Source organism: Procambarus clarkii, chromosome 16 (assembly GCF_040958095.1).
Source record: "Procambarus clarkii isolate CNS0578487 chromosome 16, FALCON_Pclarkii_2.0, whole genome shotgun sequence".
In the NCBI taxonomy this organism is placed as follows: Eukaryota; Metazoa; Arthropoda; class Malacostraca; order Decapoda; family Cambaridae; genus Procambarus; species Procambarus clarkii.
In genome coordinates, this window is record NC_091165.1 from 35594891 (window position 1) to 35611206 (window position 16316).

Consider the following 16316-nt stretch of genomic DNA (forward strand, 5'->3'; position numbering starts at 1 on the left):
CTGTCATAACCAGTGCATAATTGCACTTATGGGGCTGTTACATTTACCCAACTCCCTCCCCCGATTTAATTCCCCTCGTTTTCTGTTAAGACACACAGAATTTTAGGATGAAATTTTCAATTTCAAGTTGCAATACACAAGTTTTAAATATCAAGAATTTTTTTTTCTGGTTTATTAAACAATATAGATTTTATACAAAATTTTAAAATATCCTGCATTATTCAATGTTCCATGCTGAGAAGACAGTCCATGGTGCTCCTTCCCGCTCGAAACCCACTGTTTTAATAATACTAATAGTAACGATGTGGACCATCATACATATATTGACGTAATAGACAATTATAAAGTAGAATTTGGTACTATTGAATTTGGAAAAATCGGGAAAGGTTTTGTATATATTTTGCTAATAAAACCTAACCACCCTAGGCCTAATACACGCTATTTAAGGCCTAACAAGGCCTTTAAGGCCTCCCCCTGTTTCAACCAAGTAACAAAGTGCTATATTAGTCCTAAGAATATTTAAGTTTGGTTTTAGCTTGATTTTTTCCAGGCTCAATAAAGGTATTAGTACCAAATTCTCTCTAATTGTCCTTTACGTCAATATATGTACGACAGTCCATATAATTACGAGAGGTACTATCTAAACAGGAGGATGGGCAGGTTTACATTGTGCCCAAAACTGTGTATTAGTGACTTTTATAATGTACATTGTTTACCTACGAGTTCTCAACTGCATCTTTGATCAAATTTATGTATTATTCTATAAATATAAATTATTATTAGGATTATTATTATTATTAATCTGACGGGAGAAATGTGGAGAGTGGAATACTGTTTTCTGTCACATAAGTGAATGACAGAGAATAGGATATTACAAACTTCATCATCAAATCTGTAGATGACATTAAGATCTATGTTAAAGTAACAGCCAGCCTCCCCGCCACAACTGTTGGGCGGCTGGCTGTTACTGATGCTACTGGGGTCAGTGTGGACCTGAACACGGTGGGTACCGCAGCTCCTCCCCACCACAGTTGTTCACTCTGGTAAGCTCACCATTGCTGTTCGTATTTTATACAGTAAAATGTCATCTCTGAATGTGCAGAGGTCGGTGTTATCATGTCGATATTTTTGCATATGAGCTTGAGGTTGTGTGGGGTAGACAGTTCCAGGAATGGTTGTGGGGTTACGTTAGGAGGGGTGACGTTGCCTACAAACAACATTACCATATTATTCATCAAGGTTTACTTCATGTTCTGTGTACATGAAGTAAATCCACGCGTCTGTTCAAGTAATGAAATTCTGGGAAAAGTTGATCGAAAAAAATAAGGAATGTTGACAGTATTATATAATTCATAATGACTACTCATGACTGAAAAAAAACTGAATTTTACTAAATAAGCCATCTTTTAGGTGGTGATAAAATTTGTATTATGCTACCAAGATCAAGAGGTACCTGCAATTACATTATGTGTGTGTGAGTTTATAATTATCTAAGTGTAGTTGCAGGATGTGAGCTACGCTCGTGGTGTCCCGTCTTCCCCTTCATCTTTGTCATATGACAGAACCCGCTGATAATTTTGGCATCTACCGACATCCCTTAAATTGTTGCAACCTTTTACAACTCTGTTCGCAAAGCAGAACTTTTGCATACCTTTTCGACACTGTTGCTTTCTAAGCTTTAGGCTGTGGCCTCTTATTCCAGAAGTCTCAAGTTTTAATAATCCCACTTTGGTAAATTTTTCGATTCCTGTGAGGGGTTTTATGTTGTGATTATATCTCTTTACCTTCTCTTTCCTCGCTTGTGCTTGTTTTGCACCTCAAGCTCATAGCTCTTGTGGGCTTTTGGTCTGGAAGCCGTTTGGTGGCTTGTCTTTTTACCCTTTATATTTTGTGTATGTATCTTTTTAGATATGGCCACCATACAACTACTGCGAACTCCGATGTCAGTTTCACAAATCTCGTCAAATTTTGTAAAGTATCTCCTTTCATCCATGTATTTAAAATTTATTTTGAAATTATGCAAGTTTAGCATAGGCTTCTCTCACAATGTTTAAAATAAGAAAAAATCCAGGCATCCTTCATTATGGTTTTTAATTGTGTTTATACTGAAACAGGTGAAGTAAGAGAGGCGTCATGGCGTACGGAAGAAGGAGGTCTGGCGGGGCAGTCATGATGGCCTACCCTCGAGGGGCCATAGTCATCCTGGTGTCCTACCTGCTCGAGCGCCTCGTCTACTACGGGCTCTTCGGCGGTGCTGTGTTCTACATGCAGCGGATGTTGGGCTTCACCTCCTCCTCGGCCACGACGGTCAAGGCCATCATGGAAGGCCTCGTCTACCTCGCCCCCATTGCCGGCGCCATCCTGGCCGATGTCTATCTGGGCAAGGTGGGTCGGGTGTGTGTGTATACTCCCCTTGTTGTGCTTGCGTGGATTGAGCTTTGGCTCTTTGGTCCGTCTCTCAACCGTCAATCAACTGGTGTAAAGATTGCTGAGCCTGTTGGGCTCTTATCATATCTCCATTTGAAACTGTGTGTGGAGTCATCCTCCACCACACTGCTGCCTAGTGCATTCCATTTTCTAACTACCCGAACACTGAAAAAATTCTTTCTAGTGTCTGTGACTCAATTAGTTAATAAGTTTCCACCTGTGTCCCCTTGCGCGCCCCCTAATGACTCTTCTCATTCACTTTGCATCATCTGCAAACATTGATATGAAGGCGTCTTTTGAATGGGACATTATCAAATGTTATCTGATAGTCAAAGAATATGCTGTCTACCCATCCTTCTCTCTCTTATTTCATTTCTGTCTTCTTACTGCAAAACTGCAGTAAATTTGTCAAGCAGGATTTTGCTTTACAAAATCCGTGCTGGTGTTTTGAGACAAAATTTATCTGTTTTAAATGTTCGATTAACCTGCTTCCGATCAGTCTCTCTAGTAAGTGGCTGGGGATACTCGTCAGTGATAAGGTTCTATAGTATAACAGTTTCTGCCTTTATAGTACAGAATGCAGAGTCGTACCACATTAGGTATCTTCCAGCAATCAGGATGTTTTCCTGTTTTTGACAAGGAATTAATATTATAGCAAGGGGGGGGGTTGCACAATTGCTTCAGTTGCCTCTTTTTAGAGTCAATGGGAATATTTCGTCTGGTCTTACAGCTTTCGTCACGTTCAGAAACTGTAATTGCGTCCTTACTTCATCTGGTCGTCATTATAATTTCAGTGAGGCTTTCCTATGGAAGTCCCCATTCGGTTTGGACTCTTAACTGTAGTGGCAAAATCAGGTTCCAGCTTGAATTCTTCTTAAAAGCTGATGTTAAGTTTCTCATCATTCGTAGCATTACTTCCTTATGTTTTACAAGTCTGATAACCTGGTTGTTCGCAGTCATCTTCCTCTTGATGTTGCTACACAACAGTTTTGGCTGGGACTTAGCACTGAATTCATGTCATTCTTATACTGTTTCTCTGCCTCTCTCTGGTTTCTGTGTAATCATTTCTGGACTCTGTGTATACATTGTGATTTCCTTCTGCTCTGTGTTCTCTATATTTCTTCCACGTTCTTTTGCTTATTTTCTCAACTTCCAGCCCAACCATTTGTGGTGGACGGTAGAGCGACGGACTCGCTTCATGCAGGTCGGCGTCAATCCCCGACCGTCTAAGTGGTTGGGCACAATTCCCTCCCCCGTCGAAAGGGAACAGGGTGTTGGATGTCTGTGTGGCATTGAGCTGGGGGTTTCACTTTGGTGGAGTGGAAATTGTTTGGCTTGGGGGCTGGTGAAGGGAAGATGGCAGACGAGAGTGACTGAGTTCCAAGGAGAAATGTAGGAAGCGGTATAGGTGGTAGTTGATGCTAAATGGGTGGCAATTGGTGGTTGGTGGGTTGCAATTGATGGGAGAGTGAAATTGGTGCTACTGCGATGGAAGGAGGTTTCTGTGAGTGTTTGTGTAAGGGGTGCATGAGCAGGAAAGTCAGGACCCGGGTTACCATGATATGGGGAACCAGGATCTGAGCATACCAATAAACATTGCCAGCCATGGTTGTGAGAGCACCAAAAGATTGCCGTAAAGAGCAGTCGGGGTAACTGTCAATAAACAACAGCCGGGATTATCAAGGTATACATCAGGTAGGGGTAAGGAATGACGGCATCAGGGAGCGCGCTCAGAATTATAAGGAGAAAGGCAGGCAAGACAAACAAGTGTACGTGTTTGGTCTTTAATCAAGGTAGAATTAAGGTAGCAAATTGCTTCTTATATATCAATACGAACCTGTTTTCGTGGTCGGCGTGTATACTGACGAAGTTGGCCAGGAATAGCCAAGGGGAAGGTCATGTATAATGAGGATTGTGTGTATAGCCTCGTATGTTTACCCCAGACCTATCTGGGGTAGGTCTGACGTAGGATTGACGGCGCTGGAACCAGTCGTATTGGTGTATGCCTTTCCATTGGAGACTTTCAGCGCCGTGGAGAGACCTGCTGCCTGGGTAACAGCTTCTCCCCCTAATCAACTTACCCTGGCTTTGCGCCCTGGTGAGGCCACTCCAGACCAGGCCAACGCCAGTGCGCAAGTCCATATGAACTGAGACTGATGGATGCCTACTACCTTACCTTAAACTCCGGAGCTGGAGCCTCTGGAGCAGTTCGTTGTTGCCTTCAACTTCTTTCTGACAGTTCCTGGGACGACACTGGAATCAATCGTATTAGCGTTTGCCTTTCCATTGGAGACTTTCGGTGCCGCGGAGAGGGGGACCTGCTGCATGGGTGACAGCTTCTCCCCTGTATCAACCTACTCTGCCTTTGCGCCCTGGAGAGGCCACTCCAGACCGACAACCAGAGCGTAACGCCATAGTCTCTTGAGACTGATAGATGCCTACTACTACTACCTTTCCTTGCGATGATTCCGGGAGTTAAGGTCCCCGCGGTCCGGTCTCTGACCAGGTCTCCTGGTCAGAGACCCCAGGTGAAGATCGTGTGTATTGTGGATCCTTACCATAATATACTTTGCGTGAAGATCGTGATTCATTGTATTCAGTATATATACTAATGATCTTCGCCTGTTTGCATGTAGTGAGGATTGTGTATAATGAGAATTGTGAATGTTGTATAGTGATGGTCGTGAGTTGTGAGGGTCACAGCTCGGGAGAACTATGTGGGTGTAGTGAAGATTGTCACTGCAGACAAGCATAACTAGGACCTGCCACTAGTGAAGATTACCTTGAGGTGCTTCCGGGGCTTAGCGTCCCCGCGACCCGGTCGTCGACCAGGCCTACTACGCACAGGTAGGTACGCATAGTGAAAACATTCACCCAGGTGTGTATGCGTGTTGATTGTATGTATCATGTGTAATGAACATCAAACATTAGTTTTTTTATTATTATTATTTATTTATACAAGAGTTCTTACATTATTTATTGTAGAGCCACTATCAGGCGTAGCGTTTCGGACAAGTCCATAATCCTGTGTTCCCCGGAATACGACCCGCCAAATCGTTTAATAACCAGGTTCCCATTTTATTGGTGGGTAAAGAGAGGCTACAGTTAATAAGGATTGACGCCAAGTAAATCTTCCCCGGACAAGATAAGAATCCAGGACAAAGCGCTCACGGAACGCGTCTTATCCGGTCTTGAGATAAAAGCAAAAGTTAACTTCTGTTTCACTAAGTTGACTTAGTGAAGGTCCTGTTATCTGTATATATCTTCTAAGCTGAACTTCACTCTCGCTCAAGCAACCTCACACTATAATACTCCCCGTACCTCTTCAACACCTCTTAGTCTCTGTCACCTTCCTCATACAGGCTCGCACAGTGTTCCTGATGTGCTGCGGGTACACAGTGGGCGCCGTCATCTTTACCCTTTCTTCGGTCACTCCCATCATGGCCTCCTTCAGCGCTGCCAAGTTCACAGGAGTCTTGGGCATGCTGGCGCTGGGCATCTGCACAGGGCTCATGAAAGCTGTGTACTCCTCCCTCGGGGCCGACCAGTTCAAAGTCCCAGAACAACGGGAGCAACAGAAGAGGTATGTTAAAGTCAGGGAGGTTCATCAGGGTGAATTGGGGATATTGATGGGTGTGGAAGGCTGGGAAGAGGGAGTTCACAGGTTGGTGGGTTTTGTAAAGGAGTTAAAGGGGTCTGTGGTGTGGCTGATATTTGTCTTTGCTATACACGGTAGGAGGTGCAATTAAAAAGTTGCAGCCAAGTTCCCGAACAGACTCGCAGAGGAAAGCGTTAACAAGGACTTAATGCTTGATGATGGAAAACTATAGAAGAAGTGATCATGGCTCCTATTCCAAGGTCATATTTAGCGAAATCTGTGTATAAGACGTGTGCATTTTAGTTTGCTTCAATAATACTTTGAAATGGTCAAGTAGTTAGGAAAGACAAAACATTCCTGCTCTCGATGACGTGCTAGATGGAGTTATTAATTCGTTTTTTGCACATAAACCAGAAAACTGGTAAGTTGTCATCTTAGCATTCTCTCAACTTGTCATTTCTGTTGCAGGTTCTTTTACGCCTTCTACTGGATGATCAACGCTGGCGCCTTCGTCGGGCTATTCATAACAGCTCAAATACGAGACTCTGTCCAGTGCTTCGGTGATGACTGCTACTTCCTCTCCTACATTATAATGGCCGGCCTCATGGTTGTCTCCACCGTCATCTTCGCTGCTGGTCAGTCCTCTAGGATAATAATATTTAAACAATTTTTATTATTTGTTGATGTATTTTCAAGATGGCACCATGGACTATTTTAATACAAATTTTGTGACTTAATAAAACGTTTTTGTAAAGCCACAAACATATGTGTGTAATGCTGCAAATTAGTCCCAGATGACACCGTAGCATATTAGTCCCAGATGACACCGTAGCATATTAGTCCCAGATGACACCGTAGCATATTAGTCCCAGATGACACCGTAGCATATTAGTCCCAGATGACACCGTAGCATATTAGTCCCAGATGACACCGTAGCATATTAGTCCCAGATGACACCGTAGCATATTAGTCCCAGATGTCACCGTAGCATATTAGTCCCAGATGACACCGTAGCATATTAGTCCCAGATGACACCGTAGCATAATAGTCCCAGATGACACCGTAGCATAATAGTCCCAGATGACACCGTAGCATATTAGTCCCAGATGTCACCGTAGCATATTAGACGCAGTCAGAGAAGGCTGTAAAGTGTAGGAGGCGAACGAGCAGGTAATTAGTCCAACGGTGTGTCCCACTATGCCTTTAATCTCCTTCCTTTTCCTATGTTTTGTTACGGGCTATTCATACCTATGCAACCTCTTGGGTGGCTTAATATTCATCAATCAATCAATTTATGTTTTGTCCCATACAACAGTACTCACTCATGTTTGTTCATTAGGAAAACAGAGTTTAGAACATTCTTCTTAAAAATTTAAGACGGGTATAAATATTCTTGAAAATAATTCGCATACATATGATAATCTTTATTTCATCAACGAGACTTGTAGACTGTCTCTTAATATATAATTGTGCAATACTCTCCCCAGTGTCTCCACTTGACAGCTCAGGTAGTGCACTATTAGTTGGCTCATCTAGTAAGACCTCACACGTCTGGCTTAGGCAAACTTTAGGGGCAGAAGGGATGCTTTGGCGGGCTTTTATGGGACCCCACAAGCATTCATGGGGATCCAGCTGTCAGATCTATGAATTTGACCATTGAGGAAGAGGCACTGATGCCTCCCACAATCACATAGATTTGCGCCTACGTGCCTACGTGATTGTCACACTTGCCTTTTCGTAGGCTTGTCCCTAGCCTGTAGACTTATCCTTATCCATGTCTCCTCTAGCTTGTAGACTATGGACATGGCGGTCGTTGGGAAATTCAAGATGGGTCTCCTTACCTTCGCTCTCACCGTGCGTAGACAGAAAAGTCATACTGCACACCAAATACAATGGCCAACTCCTTGGCTATTGTTTGCTTCTAAGGCAAGGATGTTTAATTCGGTCTAGTTAATCATAACTGGACAGTTAGTTAGTTTATTTCATTTATTATGCACCCTATACCCATCTTGTGGGCAGTAGTGGAAAGGGTTACAGAGGCACATAATGGGTTCAGGGACTGAACCCCACAATTCATTAGCTAAGCAATTTACAGTTTTAATGCACAACAACCCTGGTGATAGTAATGGCCTGATGGTAATGTAGGCTCATCAGAGACCAACATGATAGACCCAAGTCCATACATAATGATTTTAGATCCATGCATATGTGGTTCTGCATGCGTATTGTGTACAACCGTAATGCGTATACTCTTGCATTCACAAGCTGATTTCCCTACTGTAGTTCACACAATGTACACCATTAAGTCAGCTGTGGCATTAATTCTCTCAGAAAATGGGAAATTCCACTAGGGCAATGAAGAGGACACGAACTTACGACCTTATCATGGCCAAGCCGCATACACTACCAATAGACCACCGTAACTTGTAAAAGTCATTCAACCAGATTTCTGCTGAAATCACAGGAAGTCTGGAGGCCCCTACTGAAGCCAGTCCAAGTTTTACGTAAAAAACACTGGAACACACTGTGTTTCTGAAGTTGAGGCGTAAGGTGTGGCACCACTCTGCCATTCCACCTGAGTGCTTGTGGGTTATACCCCAGCCACTTTGACTGGAAGGTCAAGGGTCATGGCCCAATCATGTCAAAGTCTGTACTTCTCTCAACCAGTTTAAAACTTACATAATAAACGCCATGTAACCTACCTTACTCCTAAATGTCAACCCATGTCTACTATTTTAAACAATGCTGTTTGTTGACCAACTTGTATAATTGCTATTTTCTGCCATGTCCCCCCCCCCCACTTATTTTTACTCCTTTTTTCAACACAATTTATACTTTAAGCTCAATTATTATTAAGTTTTAGTCTAAGTGTTTCCCCCCCCCCTCACACACACACCTTGTCCGAAACGCTATGCTTATTAGTGGCTTTAGGTATTGTATGTACTAGCTCTATCTTTAAATGTTTGTAACTTATCTTCAATGTATGTAGATTTACTTGAATAAAAAATCTAAATCTAAATCTAAGGTAGGGCGACGGTCTCGCTTCATGCAGGTCGGCGTTCAATCACCAACCGTCCAAGTGGTTGGGCACCATTCCTTTTACCCGTCCCATCCCAAATCCTTATCCTGACCCTTTCCCAGTGCTATATAGTCGTAATGGCTTGGCGCTTTCCCCCTAATAATTAAAATAAATTAAATTGTGGGTTATACGTAAAATTTGGACTGGCTTCAGTAGGGGCCTCCAGACTTTCTGTGAATTCAGTAGAAATCCGGTTGTATGACTTTTACAAATCAGCGATGGTCTAGTGGTGGAGTATTCGGCTTGGTAATGCCAAGGTCGTAGGTTCGTGACCCTAGTGGATTTTCTCATTGATATACATCACTTCAATGTGATTTCTGTGTGTTTTAATTCTCTCACATCATCTCTATTATCTGTTATGTATTTGTTATATTACAGGTAGGTCGCAGTACAAGGAGGGGCCCCCAGACACAATGATGCTAAAAACAGTTCGCTGCGTTGCATACGCGGTTCGCAAGACCTGGGATAAGAACCGAAAGCCTGTGCAGCACTGGCTTGACCGTGCTCAGGACAAATATGATGTTCAGTTGCTGCTGGACGTGAAGGTGACCTTGCGTGTCCTTCTGCTGTTCTGCACCTTCCCGCTCTTTTGGGTTCTCTTCTACCAGACCTTCACTAGTATGATATTCCTGGCTAAACGTCTCGACGGTATGGTGGGCAGCTATAGGATCCCGCCAGATATGTCTTCCACTGCCAACTCACTGCTCGTTTTAGCTCTCATTCCGCTCTTTGATTTTGTGGTCTACCCCTTGTTGGCCCGCGTTGGCGTCCTCACCAAGACCACATCCCGGATGATCGCGGGGATGTGCTTCACCATCATCGCCTTCCTGGTCTACGCACTGGTGAACATGAGCGTGGAACAGACTTTCATTCCTCCAGAGCAGGCGAGAATCCACGTTTACAACGCACTGCCTTGCCAGATGGTGGTGGAGGTGCCCTTCGTCAAGACCGGTCAGCTGAGTGTGGAGAGCGGAGGCCAGGTGGTTCTGCCTAGCTTGACTGTCACACATGGTGATGAGGTGGAGGCCAAGGTGACAGCCTCCTGCCTCTCCCCAGACATGAGGCAGGTGAGAGTGAGGGTGCTGGATGCCCATGAGACAACACTCCTTGTCACCTCCACTGGCGTGCTGGCTCTCCCTCCCACACTCGAGTACATCAAGGACGAAGATGCCGACACCAAAGTGAGTCCCCGCCCCCAATCATTTCCTCTCAGTTTCATAGCTTTAAAAAGTTAAATGCTAACAATGAGAGCAGACTTTACTAAAAATTCAGCACTAATCAATTCAAGTAACTAGCAACTGGAAAGTGTCTCATAAAGTGTCACCATAACGTCAAGTCAACTGTAAAATACATTAATAAAACACAACAACGGGCGAGTATAATGCTTCACAACACAGTTCAGGCAGAGAATGATAATATCCTAGCAATTATTTTTACTTTTACAAATATTGAAACATTTTCATAATCTGAGATATTTGACAACTTTCTCCATCCTCAAAAATTTATTAAATAAGTTTTTGAATGCTTTTGACTAATAAATAAGAGTTTTTAATTAGTTTTGTTACTATTATTGTTGATAGTCACAAGGCAATCACAACAGCGTGATTTATCAATGATAAAATCACTGGAGCCGAGCAGGGATTGGTCCAGCATCTTAAGATGCTGGTTTATCTTAAGATGCTACATCGTCTAAAGATGCCACTTCATCTTAAGACAATTTCATTAGCAACAAAATCCTTAGAGAACAAAGTAGTGTCTGGATGAATATCTTTTGTAGCATGTTATGGGGGGCCTAGCGCGTGTTTGACATTCACCAAGATGTTGCTTCGATCCCCACTGCTGAAGTGATTTTCTCATTACTGATATTATCATTGTTATTGTTAATATTATTTGATGGTGCCTTAGAAATAAATAATCCGTAAAATTTAGGGCCTGATTTCCTGGTGTTGTTCAGTTGTGTTGGTTCGCCCTGACAGGTGCGAGTGTTGGCGCCTGCGCACAACGAGCTCAACGTGACGCTCACGTACGACACCATCCTCCACAACTTCCAGCTCTTGGAGGGAAAGACGGAGTTCCAGCGCATCAGTCCCCAGGAGTACAAGGTGATGGTGGAAGAGGTGGAAGTTGGAGAGGCTGCTGTGTACCAGGACGGTGTGTACGACATCGTCATCACCACCACCGACGTCTTCCTCTTTCCCATGACGGCCCCTGCAAACGTCCACATGTTGTGGCTCCTTCCCCAGTACGTCCTCATCACCATCGGCGAGGTCCTCTTCTCAGTCTCTGGCATGGACTTTGCTTACTCGCAGGCCCCGATGGCCATGAAGTCTTCACTGCAGGCAGCCAATCTCTTCACAATTACTGTCGGCTTGTGGCTCTTTGCAGGACTAACGAGCCTGAGCTCTGCCACGGGGGCCTTCAAGCACCGACCCTCTCACGAAGCCTTCTTCTATGCTTGTCTCATGTCCGTCAACACAATAATCTTCATCGTGCTGATTAGGAGAAACAAGAAATCTCGCCTGAGGACCCCGGTATGGAGACATACACAAGTGAATCCTGTCTGTGAGCCCATCAACAATTAGCCTCTCACGACAATCTTGTTTTCATAGCCGTCTCCGCACTCGGCGAGTGCTTCGCGAACGCTTTGGCCTGTTTCGTATTCTGGCTGGAGAGGATTGACTGGGCGCCAATCCTTATCTGTAGCTTCTTTAACCAGCAGTGAATGGGTACCTGATTGTTAAAGGATTTGGCGGGTTGTATTCCGGGGAAAAAAATTTAGGATTAAGGACTTGCCCGAAACGCTATGCGTGCTAGTGGCTTTACAAAAATGTAAAATATCTTGTATATAAAAAATGAACGGTCTGTGTAGTCGTATTTCCTGTGACGACGCTCGCAGGTATGGCGTCCCCGGCAGGATTGTCTAATTGTCACTTATGAACGTCGAATTCTCAGTTAATTTGCAAAATTCGTATTTATTGGGCACGTAAGTAGCTGAATCTAAAACAGCAACAAATAACACTTGTAACTTGCACGTCTCCTGTACCAGGTGAGTACAACGGGCTCACCATAACCTGGCTGCTTGGAACTTTTTGTTGTGAGTAGCTGAATCTAAAACAATAACGTTTATAACTTACTCATACCTGTTCCACCTCTTGGACGGCTTAATCTTCATCAATCAATCAATCACATGTAACTTGTAACCTGCTTTTGTTTTTGATAATGTTGACAAGCATCAACGAAACTCACCTCTTAGTGTTTTGATTAAATTGTAAAAGGAATTTTGGAGAGTTAATTTTTCAACTTTCTTCTAAAGTAAAAAAATATGAGACAAGTAGAGACGATTCGGGATAGAATCATGGATCTCGTCCTTTCTGTCCCTGTCCCTTTACAGCCCGTTGCCGTCGTGAGGGGGCCTTCGTGGGCGGCTGTCGGAGTGTGATGCTCCATGGGACAGTCCTCTGTCATGTTGAAGCCTTATGCTCCTACTGCCGTCTTCACAAATTGTGCTAGATGCTTTTTCCTCTTACTTATGTTTTATGTTTCATGCACCCATGGAGGATGCAGATCGTCTTTTCGGGTGTCTTATCGTCTTGGGGGGGGGGGGGGTGCCAAAAAGACTTTTCGGGTGTCCTATGCTCTAACTGTGGCTCCATGGTGGGTATGGGGGCTTATTCGTGGATAAAATTATTACCCGTTCATTTATATGACGACATCTGACCCTCTTTTAACATCCCAGACTCGTGGGGTGAGCGACCTGGCCCCCCGTGTCGGACTGTGATGGAAGGCCGGGCTCTGCACATGTAGCCCGGCCTACATACTACCTATATTCATAAGAAATATGACCCTTGAGCGCTATTTCTGATAGGAATTCAAGGTGATTGCAAGTATTTGGAGTTTTAGATTACGACTTTTTACACCGAAAATATGCAAATTAGTAAAAATTGCTATTTGTTAGGTTTTGCCCAAATCCCCTGCAGTTTCTTTTTTAAATACGGAAATATTACTATTGAGCATTATTTCTGAGCAGAATTCAGATTGATTACACGAATTTGGAGTTTTATATTGCTACTTTTTATACCGAAAATATGGAAATTAGTTCAAACGGCGATTGGTCAGATTTTTCACAAATCTACTCCCAGTTTTCAAAATACGATGCCTATCGGAAATATGACTCTTGAGCGTTATTTTTGAGCTATACTGAGCTTACAAGATTGTTGTTGTTTTACATTTAGCTACTTAGAACGAAATGTCCATGTAGCACAGGCTATGGTGAACGCGTAATCGAGTTTGGTTATTTGCGATAACCTTGTTACTGTGACACTGTTACGACCCTGGGTTCCTTAGTTTGAAACCAGAGGTCAAATTGAGCTCTAAATAATTTACGTTTCATTATTTGACAGAATTGCTGATGCGCGTTTGTTCCTATCTTCCTTGCCAGACGTAAGACGAATCTTGTTTCTCACAGAGCATTCAGACTCTTGAGCTTGTTGTGGATTAATTATATCATTGAACTAATTATCAACTATTCTTAGAACTAGTAAAGTAACGAAGGCCGGTGAAGACTTGTATTGTTTGTAGCTGCACGATCAGTTAGGTTATCTTCCCGGCAACAACAACAACAACAACTGGGGAGCTCGGAGACGGAACGCCTGGGGTGCGCTCTTCTCTGGTCTGGCTGTGGTGTGACAACATCTTCCTGTGGGGCTCTGCCTTCATTCTCCTCCTCCTTCCCCCTTTACCTTACCTTAAGCTCCCACAACAGCTAAAATAAGTATCCTCCTATGTAACCGTGCTACTAGATAGGCTTATGTGACTTGTATAGTGATTGTGTAGTATAAGCCAGTGTTTTGGGCATCCCTAAGTGTTTGTGTTGTGATAGGGTACCACGTGGGGCTCACTACCCCAAGCTGCTTTAAGCTTTAGAGTTCTTTACAAGTAGACTTTACCCTAGCTTGTCCTAATTGTAAAACCTTGTATCCTGCTTATGTGGACATAAGATAGTGTGGTAAAGTAGTTATTGTTATTGTTGTTAATGTATATGGGGGTTGGTAAGAGGGTTTAATAAATAAGTTAGTTTTTAAATGAGTATCCATTCTTCCTGTGTATGGGATCAATGATCAATTTCTAGGCTGACATTTTCGTGAAGCCACTAAATTAATATTGTTTATGTTCTTATTGGGGGCCGGCCGGGCCTATCTGATCTCCACTAATTTTGATACATCCTGATTCTAGCTGTTGGCCCTTCTCCTTAATACTCTATACCCCCCATAATAGTAAGCAAATTTGTAACAGACAGCCTTACAAGATGTTTGTTGTTGTTGTTATAGATTCAGCTACTCAGAACTAGTTCCAAGAAGCACGAGCTATGGGGAGCCCGTAGTGGACTTACTTGGCACTGGAGTGGGGCAAGTAGCACGGGCTATGGTGAGCCCGTAACTTACCTGGCACAGGAGCGGGGCAAGTAGCACGGGCTATGGTGAGCCCGTAGCGGACTTACCTGGCACTGGAGTGGGGCAAGTAGCACGGGCTATGGTCAGCCCGTAGCGGACTTACCTGGCACTGGAGCGGTGCCCTGCTCTGTGACGTACAAGAAGAAATCTAGACATTTATTAATGTGGATACACCCCACTCTACGATTCACCAAAATTAAGCCCCTTAATCGTAGGGAGTGGCGAAGGGTAGGGTGAGGTGATTGTTGCCTGACTCCGGCTTTTAGCTGTCCGCTAGGTCTTACATCTTCCCTCCGGATCAGTGGAGGACCATCGAACAGTTGTATGCTCGAAGTAGAATTCATCTGGATGTTGATTACTGGTGTCAGCTACCGAATGAACACCTCCTTATGTATACGAAGCCTCCTACGATCGTCGGTGCGTGTGATTACTGTCGTATCTTTCGCTATGTCTTGGGCATAGTGAATGATATGACAGTAATCTTTCACCGAACATACAGCCCCGCTCCTGTGCCAGGTAAGTCCACTACGGGCTCACCATAGCCCGTGGTACTTGGAAGTTTTTGTTCTGAGTGGCTGAATCTAAAATAACAACACCAATGAATAATCATCAGTCTAATGATGAATAAGGATGAACCCAACTAGCCAAGTCAGCAACAGGAAAAATGCGGCTGTCTTTTTAAGGATCTGAAAAACAGTATAGATAGAGAGAGAGAGCTTGGTACAAAAGGATTAAAGGAGACGTTGAGTGTAACCTTGGATTGTCAATGAGCAATCTGAGAGCAATAGTACACCAAGAACTTCAACAAGATCTTGTAGATCTGAGGCAAAGTGAATCCGACACCAGTAATTCCATCTATCATCACACTATTATGCAAGAGGAGCCACACATCTCTGGTTCATCCAATAAAATCAGAAGACTTCTAGATGTTACTACTGCTCGGCTTTGACTTTGTTACAAGTATCTCTGGGAATTCTCATTGTCGGCTGATTAATTTAGACCTGACCAAACGTAAACTGTCAACAAAATTATTCGGACACTCTCCGTCACTATGTGATGGAGTGCAAAAAGATACATAAATTCAGGGACAATTCTATAACCAATGTTCCAACAATGTGTAAATATTTCATTGAAAATGATCTGCTACCAGAAATTTTAGCCAAATATCCCCAGTATGCAAACAGTAGGTAGTATCTAAGTGATTGTAACCTCTCCACCGCTACCCACTGGATGGGGGCGGTGTGTAGGTCAAACATATCAATTGTGACACTAGCTCTCCACATATGTCAGTTGCTTAATTTATAAATTGTATTTATGGTCGATCTGAAACCCATTTATGATGTGACGATTTATACTGAATTTTGTAACTAGCTCATCAAGATTGTAACTTGCTTAGCTAAATGAATTGTGGGGTTCAGTCCCTGAGCCCATTATGTGCCTCTGTAACCCTTTCCAATACCTTCCACAAGATGAGTATGGGGTGCATAATTGTTACGGACCCGAGCCGAGTGTCGTAGTACGGAGCAGTGACGTCCATGCCATCTGTGAGTCAGCTCCCGAAACCCCCTCCAAATGGACGACGCCATCTAGCGAGGGTGGGATATACCGGCCACAGGGGCTGGTTTCCCGTCTTAATCAGCTCGTAACGTAGCCGTTGCTGACCTCTGGCGAGGTGACGCTTAGACAGCAACGCCATCTATGGAGTGGATAGGTGGGCGTTTGTGTCTAAGCCTGTAAGTGAGGTGCCCTAGGGTGTCCCTAG

General features: G+C 43.7%; 1 protein-coding gene across 1 annotated transcript; it reads left to right on the top strand.

The window, feature by feature from the left end:
- The first annotated feature begins 957 nt into the window (after positions 1–957).
- Positions 958–12680, top strand: LOC138365207 (peptide transporter family 1-like). Its single transcript, XM_069325441.1, has 6 exons — positions 958–1043; positions 2115–2385; positions 5790–6010; positions 6494–6660; positions 9483–10285; positions 11081–12680. The coding sequence occupies exons 2-6, from the start codon at positions 2134–2136 to the stop codon at positions 11684–11686; spliced, it is 2049 nt and encodes a 682-aa protein (XP_069181542.1). The 5' UTR covers positions 958–1043; positions 2115–2133; the 3' UTR covers positions 11687–12680.
- The last annotated feature ends 3636 nt before the right edge of the window (positions 12681–16316 follow it).